The following is a 13,469-nucleotide window of genomic DNA, read 5'->3' as shown; positions in this document are numbered from 1 at the left end:
ATCAGCTCCCACAGAGAATCAGGATCAGTTGAAACTCTACCAAATATGTCCTAAATCTTTGTCACAACTTGCTTCTACTCCTACAAGACCACACCCACCACCCGACCTAAAGAATGCCAGTACGTCCAGATAGATCATGTGGTTGAGCCGCATCACAGTTGATCTGTCAGCATTTATCCTATAAACCAACATTTATATGGAAAATCACTGCAAGAACTGCTGCTCTGAATGCTCCAATGGACAGGATGGCAAAAAACAAATGCTCGAGCTTCTTGATTTTGGCAGCTAAATGAAGAGAGCCAAAAATATTTTGCCGTACCTACCACAACAACACTTCTGAGCAGCTATACTTTATATCACCCCACCTATGCCACTCCATATTGATGGGTTCAACAAGACCTTCAAAACTGTATTTGGCAATAAGTACGAATCTACGACACCATACCAGGGTACTTCCCATTGAAAATCTCAACACCATTTTTGCATTGCTGCTAATGTATATTGTTGAACTAATTGTTGTTAGTAACAATTTTTGAATCTTAAATAGGGAGTACTACACAAGCTTATAGCATTATGATTTATGACGTTATGAAAGCTTCATTGGTAGTATATATAATATATATTACACTAGGAAAGTTCATCGGTACAATTTAACAGTTCCTTTATCCTCAACCCGCGCAGCTAAACAAATACTCTCGTATATATACGACGACAAACACTTGTTCCACGAACCGCAGAGAAGGCAAGAACATATACCTTCCTTGGTCAACAAGTAATGCAGCCTCCATTAACAGTTAATGCAGTCTATTTCCTGAACACCACTCTGCATGTAGTAACCCACACAAATTGCAACCACTAGCACCACCAAAATCAACAGCCTCAGCACAAGCCACAGTGTGGAACCCTTTGTACCATCGGCGGTGAAGAACCTCCTAAGCAGTTCCGCCAATGACCAAAGGCCACGCTTCTTGGTTCGCCCCTGACTTTCATGGTCCTTGAAGCAGCAACAACAGCAAAAATACTATTAGACCTATTACTGTCAAGGTAACAAAGGTGCAGGGTGGTGCGAGGCTGGAGCAGGGAACATACATTGCCTTCCGTATCTTCAACCTTGCTCAGTTTGGAAATCATATTGCCATAAAATTTGGCATCCCTTCTTTTGTACTCCTTGACAGTCTCCTTCAGCCTCCTGTACCCCATCTTCACATCCCTGATAGAAAAAATGGATTGCTTGTTACATGTATTAGAATTCAGGATGAGTTTTTGCATGAAAAAAAAATGTGCAAGAGGTGTGAATGTGCAATTGAGGCCATCAACGTGAAGGTAACTTCAGTGCTGTATATGGTTAGCGTGTCCAGAGCCCTTAATTTGATAGAAGCAAAGGATTACCTGTTGTCTGGATCTATTTCTAGTGCTTTCTTGATATCTGCCTCTGCCAAATCAAGATCAACAAGATAGGTGTGTGCCTGTGCCCTTCTGTACAAGGCCTTCACATTTGTGCTGTCAAGTTCCAGGACCTGAATACCATTATTAATTGTCAGCAAAGGTAAATATTTTTCTTATTATGACTATGTAACTTCCACGGTGTTTTAGTTTCTGTGCATAGTACCTCAGTACACAGTTCCTTCGCTTCCTTGTAGTCTTTAAGTTTTAGTTTGCATGCAGCATTGTTGAGCTTGCAGCTGATCTTAAGTGGTTTTGAAAGTTGCTTCTCTTCTTCGCTGAAGGAACTATCATACTCAACGAAGCTCAAAGCCTGATATAGAGCAGAACATACTTAAGTACAATTTTTAACATAATACAAAACAAGTGCAAAAGGTTCTTTTCACTGTATACTTAATTATGACCTTTTTATATCTCTTAGAAGCTCTGGCATACTTGCCCACTTTAAACCACACATTCCCTTCATCTTTCTTCTTAGAAGCTGCTTCAATCTTCTCAGTATTGTTTTTCAAGTCCCATGAGTCTTTATCCTACACAAAACGGAAGGTAGGATTTCAATTTTCATTGGCGATCAGTAATTGTTAAGCCAAACATGCTCTGTCATTGCACAGTTACCTTATCAAATGACACAAGCTCCACTTCATAGTAAACAGATGAGTTAGGTGGAACTACAGCCAGATCTTGATCTGTTTCATTAGCTCCAAAGGCATGATGGGGAGGAATAGTCACCAAGGCCACTTCACCTTTCTTCATGCTAAGTACTGCTTTGTCAAGCCCTTCAATCACTTGGTCTTCATCAGTCTTGAACTCATATGGCTCCTCACCATCATGACCTTTCTTGACAAACAAGGTACCATTCGCCAACTTCCCAATAAGTTTCACTGCAAAGGCAGAACATTGTCATTTGCAGCCAATAGAAGAAGGAAAAAAATGTTACCAAGATTTCCAATCTGAGATAATCATGTACCTCTGACAACTGCACAATCATTGGGACGATCATAGCCTTCACCCTCCTGAAGGATCTTCTTAAGGACCATTTTGTCATGGCCTATCTCAGTTACTGTCTTCCAGGAAACAACTTGAAGATCAATGCATAACGTAGAATTAGGTGGCACTGCAGCTTCCTCTCCAGAGGCTGGCCTTCCTTGCTCACCAAAGCCATCTATTTATCACGAATTGACACATGTTAGCCATGCTTCCGTTACATTGCACCTGATATTCTTAATTACATCGCAGCAAAACTCACATTGTGGCTTGACAGTAAGGAGGGCCTTCTCATTCTTCTTCATAGTCTTGATAGCCTTCGATATGGCAGGGCAGAAAAGCCCTGGAAGTAAGACAACACTCCTGCATGAGAGACTGACCTTTGAAAGCTAGAATTACATTGCAACAACTAAAAAATGGCAAGTACAGTACCATCTTTCACAGTGAACTCAACCCCATCGGATTTTGACACCACAGTTCCATCCTCAAGCCTTGCTTCATAATTAACTGTACAAAGCATTGAATAAACCTTTAAGAAGTTTTATCGCTGAGAGGACAATGTTGAATCAAACAGAGTAGAGCATGGTACAGTACCAAAAACTTCATCAGGATCTCTGGGGTTCTCCCATTTATCTCCTTCAGATAGCACCTTCTTTAAGATGCCTCCATCCTTGCAAATGTCCTTGATACTCGCCCATGAAAGAAGCTCAACATCAAACTGCAGAGTGGCATTCGGAGGGATGACTGGTGGGGAGCCATCTTCACCGTATGCAAGCTCTGGTGGGATAGTGAAAATAGCATTTTCACCCTTCTTCATGGTCTTGATGCCCAAATCCCATCCCTTTATAACTTGTCCTGTGGAGAGTAACAATATTATTTCCATTAAAACAATCATCATTCCACCAAAGTTTCTACTTCGAGTATAGCTATGCATAATAAACAAGTCGAGATGTAGAATACATTTTCTAGTAGTAAAATAGTAAGCTCAAAAAAAAACTAAACACACTAACCAGTGAAGTACAACTAGCAGGACCCCGTAATACAAAACCTCATCTCATTCAGTGAAGTAAAACTTGCAAACCCCCATAATACAAAAGCTGAAACTTTTGAAAGAAAATCATGACGTTAGCATGGTGATCAATGAGTGACCACAAGCACAAACGAGCACTACTAAAAGTTTGTAGTAAAATATCACCAATCTAAAGGATGCTATGCTATCCTAAAATATAAATTAAGCTTGACACCAAGAAGTGATGTGATCATTTAATGTTTCCTTACCGGACAATTACAGAGATATCTCATCTTGTCTTTAGTTTCACTATAGTGATCATCGTAAAGTTTGCTCTGTCATCAATGGTTATTTGGAAAAAAAAATGCAGTAATGTTGAAACAATAAATCAGTCGTCCATGAATATGAACATTTGAAGAACTACAGTAGCAGCACATGCTAAAGCATAATCTGCTACTATTACTGCTACTTATATTTATACTGCATACCAGGTACATTGGATAATTCACGGAGTGAAAAACATTCAATTTGAATCCAATTACCCTAGGGATTCATTCAACAATCAAGACAATAGATTGGCAGGAGAGCCTGATGATACCTTGGCCCAGTGTGAACTTGAACGGGGAGTCGCGATCCCTGCTGGAGTCGAACTTGGTGCCGTCCAGCAGTGTCCCCGTGTAGTGCACTGCGCGACCAGACCACAATCAGCACGCGCAATTCAACCCAATCCAAGAGCTGAACGCAAGCCGGAGGAAACAAATCTCACCTTCGACCTCGTCGCCGGCGCCGGGACGGTCAAACCCCTCGCCCTCCTTCACCAGCTTCTTCTTGAGTCCCTCCTTCCCGATCTCCCGCTCCTCCCCGACCTTCAACTCGGCGGGAGGGTGGTCCCCCTCCCCTTCCCCTGCTCCAGCGCCCGCCCCCGCGTGGAGGTCCTTCATGGCCTCCTCGTCGTCTTCGCCGCCGCCAAGGCCGTAGCCCCCCATCCCCATCCCCATGGGGCCGCCGAGGCCGTAACCCCCCATCCCCATCCCCATCCCCATGGCGGCCATGGGGTCGTACCCTCCGGCCGTAGGGAAGTCGTAGTCGTCGTCCATGGCCTCTCCCGAAATGGAAGCTTCTAGAAGGAGGGAGGAGTGCGAGGAGTTTCTGGAATCTGGAGTGAGGGGGCGTTGGGCCGCGTGCGCCTCGCGGTTCCCGAGATCGATGCGCCGGCGGCGATTTTGTGAGCGCGACGGAGACTCTGAGAGAGCACGTGCTCGGAAGTGTGGGTGTTCTAGAGTGTTCTTGAGCGTCCGGGTGGAGGGCTGGAGGCCGACAGGTAGGACCAGAGTCAGCTCTGACCCATTCGTCGGTGAGTGAAGAATGGATGAGGGGAGAGCTATATGAAAGCGTGCGTCGAGCAGCCAACCGCCAACGGTTAGCAGTTGCGGAACTCTCTCGAATCACGCTGCCAATGCCGATGGGTGAACCATTTTTGCCTTAAAAACAGATCGAGACTAGCTGAGGGTTGGCTGAAGGTTGAGAGTTTAAGATCGTTGTATATATTCATTATTCATTCACCAATATAGTGCTTATATGGATATATATGAAATTATTAAATATGTATATCGGGGTGTATTGCAACTTATTTCATCTTGAAGCTGCAACTCATCGTGCTCGGTTGCAACTTGAACCAAAAATCGACATGAACTGGCTGCGATCAACTCCATACTAGTCTTCCGGTTGAAATTGGTTTAGTTCTCGAGTTATAACTGCGAGGATTTAATCTGCTAATGGTTTTAGGGTGAAACCAGCTTCAATGGTGTGGGCTTCGTTTGGTATGATATTAACTCGGTGAGAAATGGGTATAAATAGTTTAAACCAGTTCGGTATGGATTTTAGTGGGCTGAACGTCATGCAGTGCAGAGACAGTCACGTAGACCTCAGAGTCCCGCTTCGCTGTAAGCTTTACCCGTTCTCCATATTCGTCTCGCGTCCCGTTTATGTTGATCAGAAGCTAATTAAATTGTCCCATTAAATTGCGATTGATGAGTAAGCGTTGATCAGTTGCAAGAGACATTTGCGTTCTGAGTAAAGCAACCTACGACGTTAGTATCTCTGTGGCATAGAAATACGTAGAAGCAAGCAACTAATGGACAGTCACATCATTGTTTCCGGTTGAAACAAGCTAATATATATATGGTTCAGTTTAGTTTTGGTTTGAAAATGCTGATATATTGGTTTGGTTCAGTTTTGGAGGCATGCAATTTGGTTCAGGTTGAGCGAGGATAGATACATTTTGAACAATGCACATTGTTGCATTTTAGTATTGCTTATCATTGAATTACATATATATGGATATAATTCATTACATATTAATTCAAAATATTTCAAAGTATTTTATTGATTGGTTTTCAAAAGTTGCTCTGTTTTCTTCAAAAAAAAAGTTGCTCTGTGCTTTCATGATTGCTACTTCCTCGGCTCACAAATAACCACCCTTTGATGCAGAAATCACAAATGATTAATTTTTACGTATGTGGTGCAAAAGAGGATAGGCGCGACCGTATTGTGATCACAGAAAAAAAATTAGATCGGAGATCTAACCGGTCAAGCTACCGGTTTACGGGTTCATCGCTCCAACCAATAGTTCATTATTTATGCATATAATATTAATTCCTCATGACTTTTGAAAAATATGAAAGCTTTCTACTATATAAGTAATAGGATAGAGGATTTTACGATATGCTTGAATGCTTGGAAATTTGAAGAGCCGTTGAAAGGTCCTATGGTTAAAAAGTTAGAGGAACCTGTTACGAAGAACCTAAGATGTGGATCGGAACCTAGTATTTTATGGACCAGAAACCATTAAAGGCATTTTAGTATTTTTTCTTTATCCTTTCTTTCAATAACACTATCGAACGAACCCTAGCTACTGGCAACTGCATGTCGGCGAGCTCTAGCTACAGGGTGCCTAGCCCACTAGTAGAAGAAAGGCTATCATTTCACCTTAAAAATACCGTATAAACTAAACCTGATACTAATACCATTATTTTTGAGGTGGACTGAAGTCTATCAAGCTTTTTAGGGTGGCCACCTGGTACTGAAAGATCCACATTAGTACCGGTTAGTACTACCGCCCGGTACTAATGCCTCCGACCATATTAGTACCGGTTAGTAACATCATCCGGTACTAATATGGAGCTTTTAGTACCGGTTGGTATTACCATCCGATACTAAAGGTCCTCCACGGTTTACTTCAAATTTTAAAAAGTATCTTGCTCTCAATCACATCTGTTGTGTAGATGAGATAGAAAGGGAGGTACACATGAGTTAAGGTCAAAAATCCCAGCCTTTTTCTGGATTTAATATATTTTTATTGTAAAATGATTTAGTACCGGATGAAACACCTGGTACTGAAACATCCCTTCAACCGGTGCTGATGGAGTATTTTCAAGTATGAGGGGCCGGGGAGCCCCGCCGCAGAATTCCAGCTGGCTGGCATGCCCTCCGCTGCGATGCCCTAGCGTGGACCCGGTGCCTGGCGCCGGGGATTTCCAATACGCTGTCGTGGTCTGCTTTGATAGAGATGGGGGAAGGGGCGCTCAGGAACAAGGTTTTAAATATTCTGCTTAGCGGTTACCTTTTCAAAAGCTAAGAAAAGACTATATCCGGCTATAGCTTTAGCTAACCCATTTAGCTGTTTTGCAAATCAAGTTCACAGTTTCAGAATATTCAGTACATCATCAATTCATCATGTAGAGAAACAACATAGGACTTCAACTTCATGCTTTCACAAATCTAACATAAAGTTCAGATGATGCAACAACCATAAGTTAGCGGCCTAAATGATGCACTGTGTTTAGCAGGCCGGCAAGCGACAGCGACCCATTCGATCTCCAGTCAAAATTTAGCGGGCTAAGAGATGGTAATTTAGCTGATTTAGCTGGCTATAGCGGGTTATTAGCGGGCTATCCTGCTTAGCGCCAAATGGACCTTCTCCTAGCGTTTATGCTCCCAAAAGGCTAAATCCGGCTATAGCGACAGCTATAGCCGGTTATTTAAAACCTTGCTCAGGAATCGGCAGATGGCCGGATAGGGGAGGGACGCGAACTCGCGCAGGCCGTCGGCAGCCAGCGGAAGGGAGCAGGTTGGGGCAGAAGAACAGCCCGATCTATTTCGTGCGGAGGATTGCAGATATTCTTAAGGATTACTAAATACTCATTAGAATAAAACACCTTCTTTTGAGATCAACGGTTCAGAAAATTCGAGAGGGACGAAATCAAAGGTTCCTAGAAAGCACTGTAACAAATCTCAATAAAATATGCCTAAAATTAGCACATATGACATAATATATGAGGTAACATGGCAGTACCATAGTATTCTATGGTGCAACGAATCAATAACTAGTTCATTGAAAAGGTTCACTGGCTCACCAATTCAATGAAAAACTGGCCCGTTCAACGGTTCGTGTTGATTCAATTGCATGACCGATGTTTTGGTTGAACCGATCCGGTTGGGTCATAGTTCTGCGGTCTATTTAGTGAACTCATTCATTTTTTCTATGGTCATGATGGATCATGTAGTTGTAATATACTCCCTCCATTCTCTTTTGATAGACCTATTTTCTAAATTAAAAATATTGTCTTTTGATAGTTCTATTCGAGTTGCTATCTTGGGAATGACATGAACGATCCTTTTGAGTTTCCTGAGCAAAGTAAATTCTCTAAAAAAAGATCGGTGCATGCATTTGATGACATGATACCGAGAAGTTCTTGTGGAAAATTTTCCTACTACATGATGACTTGATTAACCGAACGATACTCCTTAGTCATTTTTCCAAGGTGAAATAGGACTATCAAAAGAGAATGGAGGGAGTAAGATATATTGATGAGTTGTTGTGAGCTATATGTTTGAATTTGTGAAACTTTTTTCGTTTCTATTTTCTTCATATAATATATAATGACTGGATGCATAAGTCCTTTTGACATATCATACTTATTCCGCCCCAATTACATTTGAGAGCTTATGAAGTAGAGCGAAGTGAACATAGCTCAACTGATAAGAATCTTTATGATGGTGGAACCTGTCCATCTGGATTTGGTATTTGACTCTGGCGCTCTGCTCGTATTTTGCCATATTTATTTTAGAATTTAACCGGTGCTATTCTTTCAGTGGTAGGAGACATGCTCGTCGACAACGAGATGCCTATCGTGACTTTATCCATCTCGAGATCTGTAGGCTTAGTTTTTTTAGATGCTCGTAATACATGTGCGTGTCTACATCTGCACTGTGTTTCAAAAAATAGAAAACCAAATGAGGCCATTATGATAATACCCCACATATTGCCTTATCATTAGCACATCATACTTATGCATTTCCGCATGATGCCATGCCTCCTGCAGGGTTCAGTTCGATATTGCAGCAAGATGTATATATGCAGTAATAATATAAGTTTACCACTACACCAAATTAGAATTACATTGGCAGCAAGGAATTTAATTAGCGGCCAAAATAAAACCGCCAAGAAAATATAGTTTTTTTGGTTGTGCTGGTTAATCGCAAGTAAATGTGTATTCTTTAGCGGGTGACAATTTCACTGGGCCACCAAGAAAATTGAGCATTTTCTTGGCCATTTCGCTGGACCGCCAAGACAATTGAGCATTTCTTGTCTGTTTGGTTGGGCATCCAAGGAAATGGAGCATTTTTCTAGCTGGTGGCGGCCAAGCAAATGTTTGTTAACTCCATGTCATGCTTGTTTTTACTTATATATAGATACAACACAAATGCCTGACCTAATATATTTGTTATGCAATAATATAACTTTTTTGGATACAAATGTATTTCGGCCAATTTATTAAAATTGCTATTTCTTCGAACTATATGTGTTGTAAAATTCTTATTTAAAATATAAAACAAAATTTAGATGAGTGCATTCATACATTTCAATACAACATGTAAATTTGGAAGGATAAATTCAAATGTTTGTACACTTTACACTTAAGTTCTCTTACTCACTTTGTAGTTTAAAAAATTAATAATACCTAAATTTTCTATAAAGGTTCCAAACTTTTGTTGGAGGCCAAAATACAACCCTATAACATCGCCAAAAATGTTGCACCAAGAAAATCAAATTAAGAAAATGGTTTGCTTCATTTGGTTATCATTTCAGAGCACTTGTATATTATGAACATGGTCCTCTGTAACAAGATTAAAGGTGATGAATAGCTAAAATTATCTTTTTTGCATGAAAGTTTAATACAACCTTGATTTAACATGTTTGTTTATGGAAATAATTTATTCTAACTTTTATGCCATAATATATCTTTTTTAGGATTTAAATGTATTTCTACCTGTTTATTGAAATTACTTCATATTTGACGGGTCCAGGGACCCGGGGTCCCCAGCGAGCCCACTGGCACTTAGAATGGCCTAGGACCACGTGTGAATCAAACAGGTGCCCTCCTAGGCCATGACTTTCTCCAGGCCGTCCAGGTCCACAGTCCCGATCGGCCGGCAGGTAGGCTGGAGCCTCGGCCCGCGTCCCCGACTGAGGGGACGACCAAGGCCTAGGTCCGTACTACGGTCCCGACCTAAGACGCCGGTCGAACCCCGCCAAGTGCGAGTCACGCACATGTCGATTTCCCCGACTAATGAGGTTGAGGGCCGGCCGGACCTCGCACACTGACCGTCCCGTGGGCAGGTGCTGAGGATAAGGACGAATGCACCAGAGTCAACTACCGTACAGGGCCAACCGCTCCCCCCACGGGGGTTACAGTCCCTCTTACTACCACTGTAGGGGGACACTATTTCACGTGCCCGTCCTCGCAAAGGGTCGAGACACAACGTCGTCACGACGCGGCGGACACGCCTCTATCACAACGGAGTGACGGGCCATAGCGCCAGGGACGGAGCGTGACTACCGCACCATACTTATCGTCGCACGACTCGCCCCCCGACCGATAGAGCATGACACATAGGGACAAGATAAGACGGCCACCCCACGACTCACGACTTGGACGGTGGTCATCGGAAGATCGTGACTGACAGAGTTGGCGGTCCCGACTGACAGAGCTGGGGATCCCGACTGGCGAAGCAAGGAGCACTCTTTCTTTCTACCTCACTCTTTCTACCTTTTGTTCTCATATAATGGAGACCCCCTTTGGACTATGAAAGGGAGGGTCATTCGCCTAGGAAAAGCAATCTCGACAATCTCCGCGAGGAGGCCACTCCTATGATGTCGCTCGAGGGAGATACTACCTCGACCGACCGGCTGGCTGACCTCAACACCGAGGCACTTGTGCGGCGCATCGAGCTCATGCTCGGTGCCAACCATTCAGCGAGTAACGTGGACTTGCTCTTGTTCTCACTGTGAACGTTTTCCGCCAACTCTCAGGATGGACCCCGCTGTCCCCGCCACGCTCGCCGCATGGACGGTTCCCGTTTGGCCTCGCAAATGCAGCGAGCGTGTACGCTAGGGAGCTCCGGAAGATCAGGTCATAGCTACCGCTCACACCGAATTCGTGGGCATGACGGGGTACAGTCCTGCCTCGTTCCATGATCTCTTCTTCGACGACAACCTCATGAGCGAGGGTTCCAGCACTGGTGACGTGTCGTCCCCTGGCTTGCCCTGCGCTTTGGGAATGCGCCATGGCAAATGTGCAGGGGTGACAGCCAGTCCCAGTGGAGACCGAGGACATGCACACCCCATCAGACCTGCGTGCACAGGCCTTGGCTAACGCCGAGGTGCATGGCGAGGACATACGTCAGCGATGATAGCACCAGCCGCCGCCCGCACTAGTGCAACCCTGACGGAACTCCGAGCTGCAAGCAGGAGCCTGGTGAGTCCCTGAGGGACTACATCTGTTGGTTCTCCAAGCAGGGCAACTCCCTCCCTAACGTCGTCGACGTAGGCGTCATCAGTGTGTTCCTCTCAGGGACCAGCTGCAAGTCCCTCATTCACAAGCTTGGCTGCTGGAAGCCGCGCACCACCTGCGAGCTTGTGGACATCGCCACGAACCACGCCTCCAGCGAGGAGGCGGTCGGAGCGGTCTCACTGATGGTCGGGCCAAAGGCAAGGCCAAGTGGGAGGACCATGATGAGGGCCCCTCCTCAGGGCAGGGGGAAAAGGAAGAAGAAGAACCGGCGTCGTGCCAACCCCAACATGGTCACGGCGGCCGATCACGCGGGCAAGCGACAGGGCAACGCCGACCACTTCGAGCAGCTCCTGGACAAGCCATGCACCAATCACGGCTACCCCATCAAGCACAAGCTCAAGGACTGTGAGCTTCTCAAGCGCATGCTAGGTCAGCTCAGCAAGCGCAAGGGTGGGGACCGCGATAAAAAGGCCCTCAAAGATCAAGGAGTAGCGCCCAAGGATGGGAGCGGCTTCCCCGACCTGGACGGCTACCTCATGATGTTCGGAGGTCTTAAGGACGACTGCACCAAGCATCAACACAAGGTCCGACATCGGGATGCCTGCGCCGCGGGAAATGCTGTCCCCAAGTTCCTCCATTGGTCGAGCACACCGATCACCTCAGACCAGGGTGAGCACTCTCCCAACATCCCCCGACCGGGGAGCTACCCGCTTGCCGTCGACCCCATCATCGGCAACAATTGCCTGACCAAGGTGCTGATGGGCGGGGGCAGCAGCCTCAACATCTTGTATGTTGAGACCCTCGACGTCATGGGCATCTCACAGTCCAAGCTCCGTGCCTCCATTTTCTCCTTCCTCGGTATCATCCCGGGCATGAGGGAGTGCCCCCTAGGGAACATAGACTTGCCAGTAATGTTCGGTGACCACAGCAACTTCCGCACAGAGACCATGATCTTCGAGGTGGTAGACTGGAGAATCGTACCTGTCACACCCGGTTTTAAGGTCAAAACCGAATGCATAACTACATGTATGCTAGGATCAAGTTCCATACATATAGTGACTTCATCAATGAATAATCAGCAACAGTATCACGAAAAGAGAACTAAAAGACTATAAAAGATTATCAGAGTTATACAGCTTATACTGGAAACAAAGACTCCAAACTTCACAAAAAATTGGCCTAGAACTCAGCATCATCTTCAAAAGATTTTGTATCAACTTTCTCTTCTAAGCAGCAATTATAACAAGCGTGAGTACACTCATGGTTAGTACATGTTGACGCCATTTTTTGACATGTGTTAAGATAAACGGCGAAATGGAGCCAGCGTGCGTGATGAAGAAAATAAGCCAGTTTTATTGATGCCGATGGGCATGGGGCTCCGATTTGGGAGGTACTGGCAAATGCAGTTTGGAGATCGGCCGATGATATCTGTACCGATGTGCTGAGGGAATATTCCAGATGCGATTAGGATTAGAATGACGTGGTCGTAGGACCATTTGTTTTGTTTTTAGAAAATCTCTTTCTTTTTGCTCAAGATATGTGCCTGCCGTAATCGACTAGGACTCATTAGTTTAGGGTATAAATATAGGTTGTACGAGACCTGAGGAGGTGGATACACATCCAATAAACAAAACTTTACAATTCTCTCGCAATTTACTTTCTTTGTCAGCGACTTCGCTATTTTCTCTTTTCACGAGTTCTTTTGAGTTGATCAAGGACGTCTTACATTCGAGCGACTTGATCTGCTGGTAAGTTTTCTTGCATCAAGTAAATCTAAGCTTTAGTTAACTGGCGCATTGCTGTTACTTCGTTTAGATTTGTTCAAAGTTATCGAATTATATCTAGGTTTTGACTTTCTGGCGTATTGCTGTTGTCTTATCTAGATTAGTTCATATGTTATCGATATCCGCTAGAATTATAGGTTTTCCTGTTGTTTTAGCTTTTATCATATCTATCAGCCTTGAAACACGTGTAATCGTTTGTGAGATCTCTTAATTTTATTAAAATATCATAGAGCCGATTTGGATCTGTTTCAGGTGCTTTCAAGTAGCTTTATTTAAGTTACACATTCGTAGCTTTCGTATCATTACACGCTTGCAGTTGGCTATTTGGGCCGATTTGTCGTTTTCTGCGTCAGCTGAAATCCGGCCGATAGGTCGGAGTAGTTCCTTTACACG

General features: G+C 44.2%; 1 protein-coding gene across 2 annotated transcripts; it reads right to left on the bottom strand.

Annotated features, from left to right (window-relative positions):
- Nucleotides 1–586: 586 nt before the first annotated feature.
- On the bottom strand, nucleotides 587–4,773 carry LOC112875755 (70 kDa peptidyl-prolyl isomerase-like). Of its 2 annotated transcripts, XM_025939733.1 has the most exons (13): nucleotides 4,468–4,773; nucleotides 4,203–4,434; nucleotides 4,035–4,121; nucleotides 3,022–3,282; nucleotides 2,860–2,934; nucleotides 2,690–2,770; nucleotides 2,411–2,605; nucleotides 2,059–2,324; nucleotides 1,848–1,973; nucleotides 1,610–1,756; nucleotides 1,390–1,517; nucleotides 1,090–1,210; nucleotides 587–994 (listed from the first exon to the last, which is right to left on the bottom strand). In XM_025939733.1, exons 1-13 carry the CDS (start codon nucleotides 4,531–4,533, stop codon nucleotides 788–790), a joined length of 1,992 nt encoding a protein of 663 aa, XP_025795518.1. In that variant the 5' UTR covers nucleotides 4,534–4,773; the 3' UTR covers nucleotides 587–787. The 2 variants fall into 2 exon arrangements, with proteins under 2 accessions (XP_025795518.1, XP_025795510.1); XM_025939725.1 differs by having other exon boundaries at nucleotides 4,203–4,773.
- Nucleotides 4,774–13,469: the final 8,696 nt, after the last annotated feature.

Source organism: Panicum hallii, chromosome 1 (assembly GCF_002211085.1).
Source record: "Panicum hallii strain FIL2 chromosome 1, PHallii_v3.1, whole genome shotgun sequence".
Lineage (NCBI taxonomy): Eukaryota > Viridiplantae > Streptophyta > Magnoliopsida > Poales > Poaceae > Panicum > Panicum hallii.
Note: the sequence above shows the minus strand (reverse complement) of the source record. Positions and strands in the feature narration are given on the sequence as shown.

Excerpts from the sequence above, each read along its gene's own strand:
- LOC112875755 (XM_025939725.1), bottom strand. The coding sequence starts at position 4,533 with ATGGACGACGACTACGACTTCCCTACGGCCGGAGGGTACGACCCCATG. Across the intron at positions 2,606-2,689 it reads CCTTACTGTCAAGCCACAAT|ATGGCTTTGGTGAGCAAGGA; the intron begins GTGAGTTTTGCT and ends CGTGATAAATAG. Across the intron at positions 1,974-2,058 it reads AGCTTGTGTCATTTGATAAG|GATAAAGACTCATGGGACTT; the intron begins GTAACTGTGCAA and ends CGTTTTGTGTAG.